The sequence below is a fragment of the Chiloscyllium plagiosum genome, unplaced genomic scaffold (genome assembly GCF_037043375.1).
Source record: "Chiloscyllium plagiosum isolate Xiang-an unplaced genomic scaffold, Cpla_swu_hap1 HiC_scaffold_48, whole genome shotgun sequence".
Lineage (NCBI taxonomy): Eukaryota > Metazoa > Chordata > Chondrichthyes > Orectolobiformes > Hemiscylliidae > Chiloscyllium > Chiloscyllium plagiosum.
Genome location: NW_028270186.1, coordinates 13,686,184 through 13,699,110, shown reverse-complemented (window position 1 = coordinate 13,699,110; position 12,927 = coordinate 13,686,184). Strand labels below are relative to the sequence as shown.

The 12,927-nt window shown below is 42.1% G+C and overlaps 1 protein-coding gene across 8 annotated transcripts in view; it reads right to left on the bottom strand.

The window, feature by feature from the left end:
* The window catches only part of LOC122543141 (electrogenic sodium bicarbonate cotransporter 4-like), a 76,711-nt gene that overhangs the window by 40,360 nt on the left and 23,424 nt on the right, over positions 1 to 12,927 (bottom strand). For 7 of the 8 annotated variants that reach the window (XM_043681492.2, XM_043681497.2, XM_043681498.2 and 4 more), the window contains 5 exons: positions 12,584 to 12,713; positions 8,345 to 8,505; positions 7,476 to 7,631; positions 4,194 to 4,289; positions 3,898 to 3,953 (listed from right to left, as the gene is read on the bottom strand). In XM_043681492.2, coding sequence (XP_043537427.2) covers positions 3,898 to 3,953; positions 4,194 to 4,289; positions 7,476 to 7,631; positions 8,345 to 8,505; positions 12,584 to 12,713 — 599 coding nt within the window. The remainder of the gene's footprint in view (positions 1 to 3,897; positions 3,954 to 4,193; positions 4,290 to 7,475; positions 7,632 to 8,344; positions 8,506 to 12,583; positions 12,714 to 12,927) is intronic. The other variant, XM_043681494.2, reaches the window with a different exon arrangement.

Below are 12,927 nucleotides of genomic sequence, written 5' to 3'. Positions count from 1 at the left end.
AAGTCTTGAGTTGAATTAGATTGAGTTATTGTACATGTCTGTTCTTCTTGTCACTCAATATCAGTGCTTTCATGTTTATATTTAATAAGGTAGCTGTGCTTCGTTTAGAGAAAGGATACTGTTCTCCTAAAACATGGATGAAAGGATCATCTGTTTTACTGCAAATCTGATAGCACCTGGTTTGATTCTTATACTGTACTGAGTTAACTGCTCTCAACATTCGGTGCCAGGGAACAGAAGCATGAACCATTGCTCTCACTGCTGTCTGATGAGCTCTCTGCCTCAGCTCACAAATGAAGAATAATCACTTGCAGCAGGCTTTGAAGCAGTCATCTCCCAACAAGAGTGAGTGTGTTGGAAAAATTCTTCACCTCAGTGTTCAGTGTTCAATTATTGTTCTAGTATTATGCACGATATTGCTATTATGCTTATGTTTTTGAATATTGCCTTCAGCACAAGGAAGGTTTGGAGTCCAGTAGCGTGAAGGAACTGAGTGAATGTTCATACTCCACATAATGTGAGGTTAGTACAATTAAGGTTCAAGATGAAATTCACCAAAAAAAGAGTTCACTATGTCAACTATCCATGACTAATTTCTGTGGTATACTCTGTGTAGACAGAGGGAGAATATGACTTAATTTGAAAGTTTATAAGATTTAAAATTAAAACTGTCTTTTGAAAGTAACCTGTCTAGTCTGAACTTTCACATGTTGCAGGTCATCACTCCTGCCATCTGAGAGATGTTGCAGAGGTATCTGCTTTCTTGAGAGAGGTTTCAGTTCATTACTGATATGTTCCCTCTCATCTAAAGTGTAGTACAATAAGAATGACTTTTAAAAATTCCTTTAGTGATTCTACACATTCATGAGAGTTACTCCAATGTAGTATTTAACAGGGCCAGAGAATGCTTTTGGGGTAGTTTGATCTGCAAAATGGGTCAGAGTGAAACTTTCCACTTTTTGTCCTCATTAATGTGGATTTCTAATGTTTTGTTGCCTCTCTCATGAAACCAAAATAACTGGAATGAGCCATTCAACTACGTGAGCATGCTCTGCCCATGCACATATCCTGGCTGATATGTATTAGGAGATTACATGACTTCAGGGGTCCAGCTAAATTGTGAGGTTCAAGACATTACAAGTATATCGGATGGTCTGGATGGGAACGGAGGCTACTTATTGATTGGTTTAAAGGAAAGTCTAGGTATTGACAACCCTCACAACACAAGCCCACATAAAGATAAAATCTAAATATGAATCTGCTGCAGCACAGTCCATTATCTACAAGACACAAGTCAGGATTGTGATGGAATAATCCCCGCTTGCCTGGATGGGTGCAGCTCCAATAATACTCAAGAAGCTTGACACCATCCAGGATAAAGCAGCCATTCCATCAGTACCCTATCCTTTTCAAGGGGAAATGTGAGAGTGAGTGGTCATGTCACTGGATCAATAATTCAAAAATCTAGGTTAATGCCATTAGGAGGGGGTTTCAAATCTATCCAGGGGTGGAATTTCAATTCAGCTCATAAAATCCATAATATAAAGCTAGTGACCATGAGAACATGATTGTATTATTATAAAATAATAATATTATTTTAATATTATTATTATATCAATTATTATAAAAGCCCATCTCATTCACTTATCCACTCACACTTACAATGGAATGTGGTTGGCTCTTAACTACTTTCCAAAATGGTCTGGACAGTTCGAGGTTAATTAAGAATTGGCAACAACACCCTTCAGCAGCACTTACATCCATTCAACAAAATAAAGAAACAAAATAATTCACCACCTTCTGCATTCACTCCAGTAGAGTGTCCCATGTACAAGCTGCAACTTGATAAGGCTCCATTGACAGCACCTTCCAAACCAATGACCTTTCCCAGCTAGGAGGAGCAGATGGGAAAACTGTGGACCACAAGTTTCCCTCCACGTCACATCCTGCCTTGAAACTAGATTGCCATTCCTCAGTGTTGCTAGATCAGACTCCTGCAACTCCCTCACTAAGAGTACTGGGGGTCTCCCTACATTCCAAGAACTGTAGCTCATTACCACCTTCCCAAGAGCAATTAGGGATGAGCAATAAATGCTGGCCTCAGCAGCAATGCCCCAATCCTGTGAAAGAATTGAAAAAAATCCTAGTGAAAGATCAAAGGCTGCTGTTAACATTTTATGGGATTTATGCATTATTTTCATTGCTAATTACTTGGAAGTTTTGAGAGCCCAACCCAGAAAACACACTGCACATGAATTCCTCAGATATGGGAAGACATGGGAATTTATCAATGGTATAATTTGTTACTTGTCTAACAAGTAAACCATGACATCAACATTGCAAATTCTACCACCACATGCTGTGTCCTTGATCCATTTATCCAGTTGCTAACCAAAAACAGTAGGGCAGGAGGGGCATTGCTGTATTTAATTTGAAGTCCACACATACTGACTTGGAGCAGGGCTCAAAGAACAAAGAACAAAGAAAATTTACAGCCCAGGAACAGGCCCTTTGGCCCTCCAAGCCTGAGATGATCCAATCCACTGTCTAAACCTGTCGCCCAATTTCTAAGGATCTGTATCCCTCTGCTCCCCACCTATCCATGCATCTGTCTAGATGCAACTTAAATTAACCTACCATGCCTGCCTCTACTACCTCTTCTGGCAACATGTTCCAGGCACCTACTACCCTCTGTGTAAAATACTTTGCATGTGTATCCACCTTAAACTTTTCACCTTTCACCTTGAACACTTGTTATTGAATCTCTCACCTTGGGAAAAAAGCTTTTCTCTATCCACCCTGTCTATACCCTTCATGATTTTGTAGACCTCAATCAGATCCACCCTCAATCTCCTTTTTTATAATTAAAACAGTCCTAACCTGCTCAACCTCTCTTCATAGCTAGCACCTTCCATACCAGGCAACATCCTCATAAACCTTCTCTGCACCCTCTCCAAAGTGTCCACATCCTTTTGGTAATGTGGCAACCAGAACTGTGCACAATATTCTAAATGTGGCCAAACCAAAGTCTTGTACAATTTTAACATGACCTCCCAGCTCTTATACTCAATACGCTGTCTGATGAAGGCAAGCATACCATATGCCTTCTTGACCACTCTATCCACCTGTGCAGCCACCTTCAGGGTACAATGGACCTGAACTCCCAGATCTCTGTGCTCATGAACTTTACAGTCTAGTTCGCTCTACAATTAGACTTCCTAAAACCTCAAATTTGTCTGGATGGAACTTCATCTGCCACTTCCCCACCCAACTCTCCACTCTATATGTATTCTCCTGTATTCTTTGACAGTCCCCTATGCTTTCTGCTACTCCACCAATTTTCGTGTCATCTGCAAACTTACTGATTAGACCAACAATGCCCTCTTCCAGATCATTTATGTATACCATAGACAACAGTGGCCCCAGCACTGATCCTGTGGAACACCAATGGTCACCTTTCCCCATTTCAAGAAACTCCCTTCAACTACTACTCTGTCTCCTGTTGCTCAACCATTTCTTTACGCACTTAGCTAGAACACCCTGCACACTAGGAAAGGCTCATGAAATCCTTTTCAGGAGAAGCAATTCAAGTTAATTTTTTTGTGGTTTTCTTCACAAGTAGAGGACCTGAGGTCACTTACAAATGTTCTTACTACAGCTTGACAAATACAGCAACCTGAAATCTTTGCCCCCAGGAGGGAGTGGATTGCCTCACTATACATACCTTGTGTCAGGAAAAATGAGCTAACACAATGATGCAAGTGTTACTGGTTTAACTACAAATCTGTGATGTGTGTTAGGAGATTACATGTCTTCAGGGGTCCATGAAAATTCTGACGTTCAGGGCATGAGTTCATGATGATGATTTCCATCCATTGTCACATGGTTGAGACTGACCTGATCTGTGCTGGGAGTATCTGCGATGTCATTCATGCTTCTGCTTTGAGCACGACCTGCAATGTGGAAAAAAACAAAGCCACATCATGTAATTTGGAATGCACGTAGATATACCTTAACAGAAAAAAAGAGTTGAGAAGACAGTGAAAAGAAAAAGTTGGCATTTGAAATCCTTCAATTTATTGGCGAATACTTTGTCTGGGCATTAACCAAGGAAAGGATGCATGCATGTAGGCTACATGTGGTGCCTTCATCTTAGTTAGCTGGTCACTGGATAACTTCCATAGGTGACTTACGTAGCCATCCATAACTGGCAGCCTGCCTCAGTCTCAAGTCTTCAGTAGAGCGGTAAAAGTTTGTCCCAATGCCAGGGATTCGGTTGGGACTGCGAGCTGTAGGTAATGTGGTAATTCAAACAGTTAGTAAGGAAAGAAACAATATATATAACAGTAGGAAGGGAATCATTGCAATGCGTGTGCATGAAAGAATCGTGGCAATGAAACAAGATTGTCTCCTCATCTTTTATTATTGGACAATGGGATGTATTTCACCTTTCAGCTGTCAGTGCCAGCATTCTAACAATACAGAATACATAGTAAGCTGCTGCCTTAACCTTTGACCATCTATAAGACAACCACCATTTTGTACACCAGCCACATTTTTCTGGTTCAGCCAGGCTGCAGATTCTTCAGGGCCAGAAAACTCACACCAGCTAAGATTGAAAATTGAGTCCTTCTTAAACTCCCCACCTGTCTTTCCCATTCATGTATGTTGCCAGCATCATCTGGAGCACTGATGAAATATAACAACAACGACTTGCTTTGAGACGGTACCTTTTCACTCAACAACGTGTTGCAAACATTTTCACATGCGTTTCCTTCAAATTTTACACCGAAGGATTGATGAGGGCAGAGCGGTATATGTGATCTATGTGGACTTCAGTAAGGTGTTCGACAAGGTTCCCCATGGGAGACTGGTTAGCAAGGTTAGATCTCATGGAATACAGGGAGAACTAGCCATTTGGATACAGAGCTGGCTCAAAGGTGGAAGACAGAGGGTGGTGATGGAGGGTTATTTTTCAGACTGGAGGCCTGTGTCCAGTGGAGTGCCACAAGGATCGGTGCTGGGTCCTCTACGTTTTGTCATTTACATAAATGATTTGGATGTGTGCATAAGAGGTACAGTTAGTAAGTTTGCAGATGACGCCAAAATTGGAGCTGTAGTGGACAGCGAAGAGGGTTACCTCAGATTACAACAGGACCTGGACCAGATGGGCCAATGGGCTGAGAAGTGGCAGATGGAGTTTAATTCAGATAAATATGAGGTGCTGCATTTTGGGAAAGCAAATCTTAGCAGGACTTATACACTTAATGGTAAGGTCCTAGGGAGTGTTGCTGAACAAAGAGACCTTGGAGTGCAGGTTCTTAGCTCCTTGAAAGTGAAGTCGCAGGTAGATAGGATAGTGAAGAAGGCATTTGGTATACTTTCTTTTATTGGTCAGAGTACTGAGTACAGGAGTTGGTAAGTCATGTTGCGGCTGTACAGGACATTGGTTAGGCCACTTATGGAATATTGCATGCAATTCTGGTCTCCTTCCTATCGGAAAGATGTTGTGAAGGGTTCAGAAAAGATTTACAAGGATTTTGCCAGGCTTGGAGGATTTAAACTATAGGGAGAGGCTGAACAGGCTGGGGCTGTTTTCCCTGGAGTGTCGGAGGCTGAGGGGTGACCATATAGAGGTTTACAAAATTATGAGGGGCATGGATAGGGTAAATAGGTAAAGTCTTTTCCCTGGGGTCGGGGTGTCCAGAACTAGAGGGCATTTAAAAGGCATCTGGATGGGTATATGAATAGGAAGGTTTTGGAGGGACATGGGCTGGGTGCTGGCGGGTGGGATTGGATTAGGATATCTGGGTCAGCATGGACGGGTTGGACCAAAGGGTCTGTTTCCATGCTGTACATCTCTTTGACTCTATAAGATGACATATGGCAAGTAACCAGAAATTTAGCCAAGCAATAGATTTTATTTAGAGAAAGGAGGGAGGCAGAGACATGGAAGTGTTTATTTCAGAGCTTCAAGCTAGGCAGTTGAAGCCATCCCTACCAATGGTGGAGCAAAGAAAATTGGGATGTGCACGATGCCAGAACAAGAGCGATATGGAGATCATACATTTGTGAAATGTAAAATTGTCTTTACAGATGTCAAACCATACACTTGTAAATGATGGTGTGTGTTTCAACTACTCCTTTTCAAGCTTCCCACATTATTCCACACATCAAAATGACAGTTGGCAAGCAACAAGTTTCACCACCATTCCTGTTCTAAAGTAGGTTGCTTTTATGTAAGGGAGATATGGCAAGATTAACACCCCTCAAGTGTCTTTTCCCAGAAGGAGCCATCCTTCTGCCTCGTGCTTCCTTTTGAGTGTTCACAGAAACATCAGGAAATCAGCAGCGGGAGCAATTGCATTCTGTTCCCTGGCATGGTTTGGTGGAGCTTCATAACGTCCTACTGCCCTGTCAGTCAGAATTCTTTGTATTATCCATGTGTCAGATATTTTTGGAAACAGCACAAAGTTGCAAGCAAACTTGCCAGATTGACCAACCATGATTCACTATGAATACATGACAAATAGCCAATTTGTACCTGTACCCTTTCCAGTTCAAACTCACCATATTTACTGATAGCAACAGATTAGGGACGAAAAATCTGCAGCTCTTTCCCAAACAGTTGCTGATGCTGAGGTCAATCAAAATTTTCAAGACACAGTTAAATAGATATCTCTCAAAGCAGGGTATCAAGTAAAAAGGCTCACAAATGGAGTTGAGGCATAGCTTATTTTTGACACAAATTAACCGTGCAACAGGACTAAGGGACTGAATGACCTAGTCCTATTCCTGTAAGTGCAGCCCCTTTCCCTTAAGATGACTACATTTTGGTCAGGTATTCAACTGACAATGAAAAACATGTTCAATCCAATGTATTTCAGAAATGGTCTCAAGTTCCTGCAAGTACAAGTTAGTCACAGAAAATCATGGAATATTCAGAAACTAATAGACATAAAATCCCACCCAAGAAACATGTTTGGGAGCAGTGCCTTTAAAAATAATTCATAAAATGCACAATTTGAATCATAGAATGCCTACAGTGAGGAAAGCGGCCAATCAACCCATCGAGTTTGCAATGAAACTCTGAAGAACATCCCATCTCCGTAACCCTGCATTTACACCCGCTAACCCATCTAGCCTGCACATCCATGGATGCTACACCGCAATTTAACATGGCCAGTCCACCTAATCTGCAAATCTTATGTGAATTGCTAAATTTAGGGTATTGGTTATCAGTGAGGCAAGATAGTGACAAATTAGAAGGAAGTGAGGTGCTGTTCAAACCTGAATTAATACAGATTGTTTTGATAAAAAATAATTTTCTCCAGCAACAGTCAGAATGATGCTCCTAAGCCCAAATGTAAATACTGTTCATCACAGAGAAATGAAAAGACAGATAAAGTCCATCCCAAGTATTGGTTTTTGATTCAGGACCTGCCATTAATGACACATCATACAGTTTAGTTTACCTGATGATGTTGTCGATGATTTCCCAATGTCAACTAGAGAGCGATGGATGGGTTTCTTGGTTTGGTGACGATGTTTTCTCAGGAGGATGTAGGATATCTGTTCTCGGACATCTGCTTTAATAAGTCCATCTTCAATTTGCTTCTCAATGATGTCATCTGTAATCATGGACATATTCATCTTTTTGTCGCAATGGCTGGGCATTAATGGGCTTAATTTTTTTATTCCTATCCTTTCCTCTAACAAGAAAACTTTTCAAATTTTCTATGACCCCTCTTTTCTTAGATAAGGAATGAGGTGTGCAAAGTTACATCCTTCCACCCCTCTGTAACTTTCCTACAAGCTCAGAGGGTAGACATGGTTCTAGGTGTTTCTGTCCATTGATATTTTCACCACAATGTTAAATCTTCCATTATGAAGTGCACTGGTCCAAACAAGCCTTCTTGGCAACATGCCTCAACTATTACTGCATTCCTGGCACTATTCCTAATTTTTGAGTTTCAAAGCTTCCCACTTCTTATCCTGCTGTATCTGAGCTTACTTTCTCTACTCTGTTCATTATTTCCAATACTGTTAGGAGGAACCATCTGTGGCATCTGTTTGAATGCAGAAGAGTTCTACCTAACCAAATCTTCTCAGAATGTCAATTCGGCAACCTTCATGTATGACGAGTGTCATTTTTAATAGAATTAACAATCATGTTAGTTGTGGTGCGTTGAACAGCGAGAGAAACTTGAAGGCTTTCTGCATTATTTTCATTCAATTGGAAACAGTTTCACAGAGATTATGCTCTAGGTCATGTGCACTGACTTACTTGGTTTGAATGATTTTTAACCACTTCATAGCAGAAGACAACAAAACAGTGTTTTACCTATGATCTGTGGCAAGGAATATCCATCCAAATCTAACAGTACAGTCTCTGTCTGGAGACATGTCCGCAGCTCAAACAGACTGTGCAGAGATAATGTAGACACATGGGGCTTACTCCATCTCTCGCCTCCTTCCTCTACTTTCTCTTCAAATTTTACCCATCTTGAAAGGGAGAGTAAAAAAGATTTAGCACACGCATTTCAAACAGGTTCTTTAAGTACATATTTAAAAATAGGAGTTCAGTTCCTGTCCACAACTTTACGTGCATTAGAAGCAGGGTATGCAGATCCAACATTGGTCTATTTATTCACCTCAGGACTCACAGTACCAGAGGGAAGGAAACTCATCCTCAGTCTTAAGAAGAGTGACCCATACCCTGGCATAAGTGCAATAGCAAGGTTTACATGAAAGCAAAGAGCTGCTGACGCTGGAATCAGGAACACAATTGAGAGAATGCTGGAAATAGTCAGCAGGCCAGCTCAGCTCCTTACCCATGCCCAGTGGGTCTCCCAGAGCACTAGACCACAGTTATTGGGCCCTGATGTACCCCAGTTGTGGGGTGGTGGGAAAGTATAGGCAAACGCACAAAGATACAAACAAAAATACGCCTCCAAACTATTGGATCAACCCACTGCCTCCAAACTATTGGATCAACCCACTGGCTCAACCAAGCAACTAACATCGATAATATGGACACACTAAGTGCTGGAAATTCTCCATGCCTGTACTGTTTAGATTAATGACATTTCATCAGAAGTTAGATGAATTTAGCCATTATTGCTGTTCAGGTGCAGTTTCATCAAATCTTTATTCTGCCAAAGGCTTTGTGTGGGCATCCTTCACAACTTACACAGAACTTCTTGTAACTTACACAAATACGAAGGAGGAAGACTGGTGGCAGAGAAAGGCAACTCAGGTCGTTCCAGTGAAAATGGCCATGCTGGTGGCACTGATGTCAGAAATTATATAACCAATATTCTAAATCAGAGAGAGAGAAAAACATAAGGTGCTGGAGGAACTCAGCAGGTATGTTTCTATCTCACAGTTTCAGCATCTGCACTATTTTGCTTTTGCTGAATCAGAGGGTAGCAGCTAGGTGAGAAGGGATATCCACTGGCCACCTTGCTCATGACATGTTGGCAGCTTGAATATGATCACATGGAATTGCCCAAACCCAAACACCATTGGAGTGCTGAAAAAGCATAGCCACTGCCTGAACATCTGTGAAGAACCAATCCTACTGGACTCACCACTTTCCCATTGATCTTTTGAAACACATCTTTTGACTCCACTCCCTACTATAGGTGACTACACCAGAACAGTTTAACAGTTGTGTCTTTGCTCCCAACGCTTCAGTCCAAACTCAAAATAAAGCTTGAAGAAACCACATTTCAATTACAACACAATTTCTGGTTTCCTTGGTGCAGACTGATCATTTTGAAAATTAATAGGTATCAGAGCAAATTATAATTAAGTTGGGCACAAAGGCTCCTTTCAGAAGAGCAAATCTGTTAATCCTAAAGCCTAAGTTATGATTTCACTCATGTTGCAGATTACACTTTTTTATTGACTTCAAAGAGTTGTATTTGGAAAGTGTATTTCAATAAACAAATAATGGAATGACCTCCAATTATTGCAGTTTAGTCTCAGTTTAGTGTGCAACCAGCTCTGGAGTACCACAGTGTTTAGATTCAAAACAGCAGGCAATACTGTTGAAAGATGCTCCAATGAATGTTGAAACAGCAGTCATGTTAGTGTACTGGAAAAGCACAGCAGGTCAGGCAGCATCTGAGGAGCAGGAGAATCAACATTTCGGGCATAAGCCCTTCATCAGGAAGCTTATGCCTGAAACATCAATTCTCCTGCTCCTTGGATCTCTGCACTCTGATCTCCGTCATCTGCAGTCCTCACTTTCTCTCATGCTTGTGTGTTGTCATACTTCAAGTGTGAGAACAGAGTTCATTACTCATCCATACTGGAGGGGATGTTCTCCAAGTTTTCCTGAACGCTCTATGCCTAGTGATTGCAGGATTCCATCCTTGCTCCTTGAGATCGACTGTTTCTGGCAGACTTCCCACTGCCTCAAACTGTTCATTTTGTCCGTTTGCCACTGTTCTTCTGTAAGCTACCTCAGGGATGTCCTCATCTAAGTCCTGTGCAGAGGGATTTATGTGTGTGCCTACCCTTTGTTGAACTGGCATCAGTGCTATTTTTGCCCCCTGCCCTTGCTGCTCTCTTCTGCCCAGTGTCTCACCATGAACAGATTCCACCTCTACTCAAGCCTCTCAGTATCTGAGTTGGAACCTGTAACTGTCAAACAAGTGATGTGTCTTTCTTTTCTTCCCCCACTCCCTGATTAGGTTGCATCTCTTGGTGTACCTGGAAGGAAAAGACACAAGAATAAAGTTGAGGTGCAGGATGTTGTGGGGAGTAAGAGATCCAAGTGTACAGCAGACATTGTATTATGGGTGTTAAGTGGGATGTGTGAAACAGAACTAGGTTTGAAGATAGTGTGATCTTTGACAGTCTCATTCTGGCTGTTCACCGAAGTCTGAACTCTGGCGATCATAAATGCCCAACACCATCTCCTCAATGGGATTTGGAAGATGCAGGCATATTTGTCCCCCTACAGTTAGTTCTAATTGTCCACCACCATTTTCTGCAAGAAAGAGCCACGTGTCTCAGTGAGTGTTGTCCAATGTAGTTTTGCTGTTGTAGCTGCCATGCTTAGGTAGCTGGCAGTGTGCACAAGCTGTGGGATGGCAGTGTAAAGCATGCAGTAATGTTAAGTGAGTGAAGGTGAGGTGAAGCTACAAAGGTGGGTTATGAGTGCTGACTGGTGGATATTGTTTGTTAGTGTAAGATGGCAGTGCGGTGAATTGAGTGGTATCTGAGTCTAGTGATGTCACTGTCATGTGTCCTCTACCTGAAGACAGATTCTTGGGTCATTTTCGCTGATGGTTCCTCCTGAGCTGTTCTCCTGGCTGTTCTTGTCGATGGTGATTCATTATTTCCTTCCATTCTGAGAGGCTGGATTCATGTCTACATTGGCTGGAGCAGGTATCGAACCCATGATGCTGGTGTTTTCTGAACCACAATTTTCCAGCCAGCTGAGCTAACCAGTAACCCCATCCCACTCCCATCAGCACACTTTGTAGGCTGTAGCATTTGAAGATGTATCATTGCCCACTTGGGTGAGATTGCTGACCTTCCTGCAGCAGTATGTCATAGTCCTCAATCAAGTTTAGTAGTTATCGGCTGCCTCAAGAAGGTTTCCACACTCCTTGTCAACATCAACATCTCTCCTTCTTTCCTCTGGGCCCTTCGGTGCAGTGTCTGAAAACTTCAATGTTGTGCCATTCGTCACTGTTTTCCATGTTGAACTAACTCAATGTATAATTGTCAGCAGCTGCTCGAACCTCAGTGAAGCTCCCTTTAAAGAGATGCAGGCAAGATCTGAACAGTGCAAGCCAGCTTTAAGTGCAGTGAGGAAGTTACAATTTTGAGCCCCCTGCTGATGTATCCAGCCAATGAACAGCATGGTTAGCAATAGCTGCACACAGCAATCATTCAAATGAGCAGGCAGTGTGAAGTTGGCATGCTGCCTGCATGACAATGAATGGGCACTGGCTAATCGTGAATTGCAACCCCCTTGCCTGCTTTCAGCGGGCTCTCCAATTTGGCATTTCTCCTCCCCCTCCTCCCCCCTTAACCCCACCAATCAGGTGCTCCTTCTTCCTTTGTAAAGATAGCCTGGATCTTCATTACCATGGCAATGATTCACACAAGGAAGCTAAGCAGCTCTTGACGTTTCAAATTTGTGTGCTGAATGTTGGTCTCAATAGCCTGAGTAACTGTCATGCCACTCTTGAGTTACATTCCCAGCAAAAATAAATGAGAGAGATTCTGACAGTCAAGATTGCCTGATGAGAAAACGGACACTTCTTCATTTTCTTTAGTTCTACTGCACAGTCTTAGCCGACTTCAGGACCATTTAGAGAACTGGTTCTGATGATAGACTTGTGTGACATTAATCTTATTTGTTTTGCTTTTGCAACTTATTTTGCATGGTTCCTGTATACTTCAAACACAGTGATAGCAACCCTGCAAATCACTGCTTGCCTGTTTGCACAGCAACTGCACCATCATAATGGCTGGTGATTAGAATTACAAAGTTGTAGAATTGCATAACAGAGGTTCGTTCAATAGAAGTAAACATCATTGAACTTCCATTGCTCACCTGGCAGATTCCTTCCATTCTAACTCAACTCCATCATGCTGCAGGGTATCCATCTCTGTGAAAAGCGTTGGAGTTGGGCCATCATCGTCTTCTCCCAGAATGTATCTCAGACGCTCAGCAGCAGGGGACACTGTGTACAAGAGAGGGGCAGCAAAATACATTAGAGTACGATCCTGTCTGAGTAACGCTGTCAAGTTTTTATGGGGAGCAGGGTGTTCCAGCAAGAAACCATGATCACGATGTATCTTTGAACATGAGCTTGTTGTTAGCTCTTTCATTCACCTCTTGCCACTGAACTCTTTCTTATCTCCAGGTAAAAACAAGGACTGCAGATCTCCAGTCAA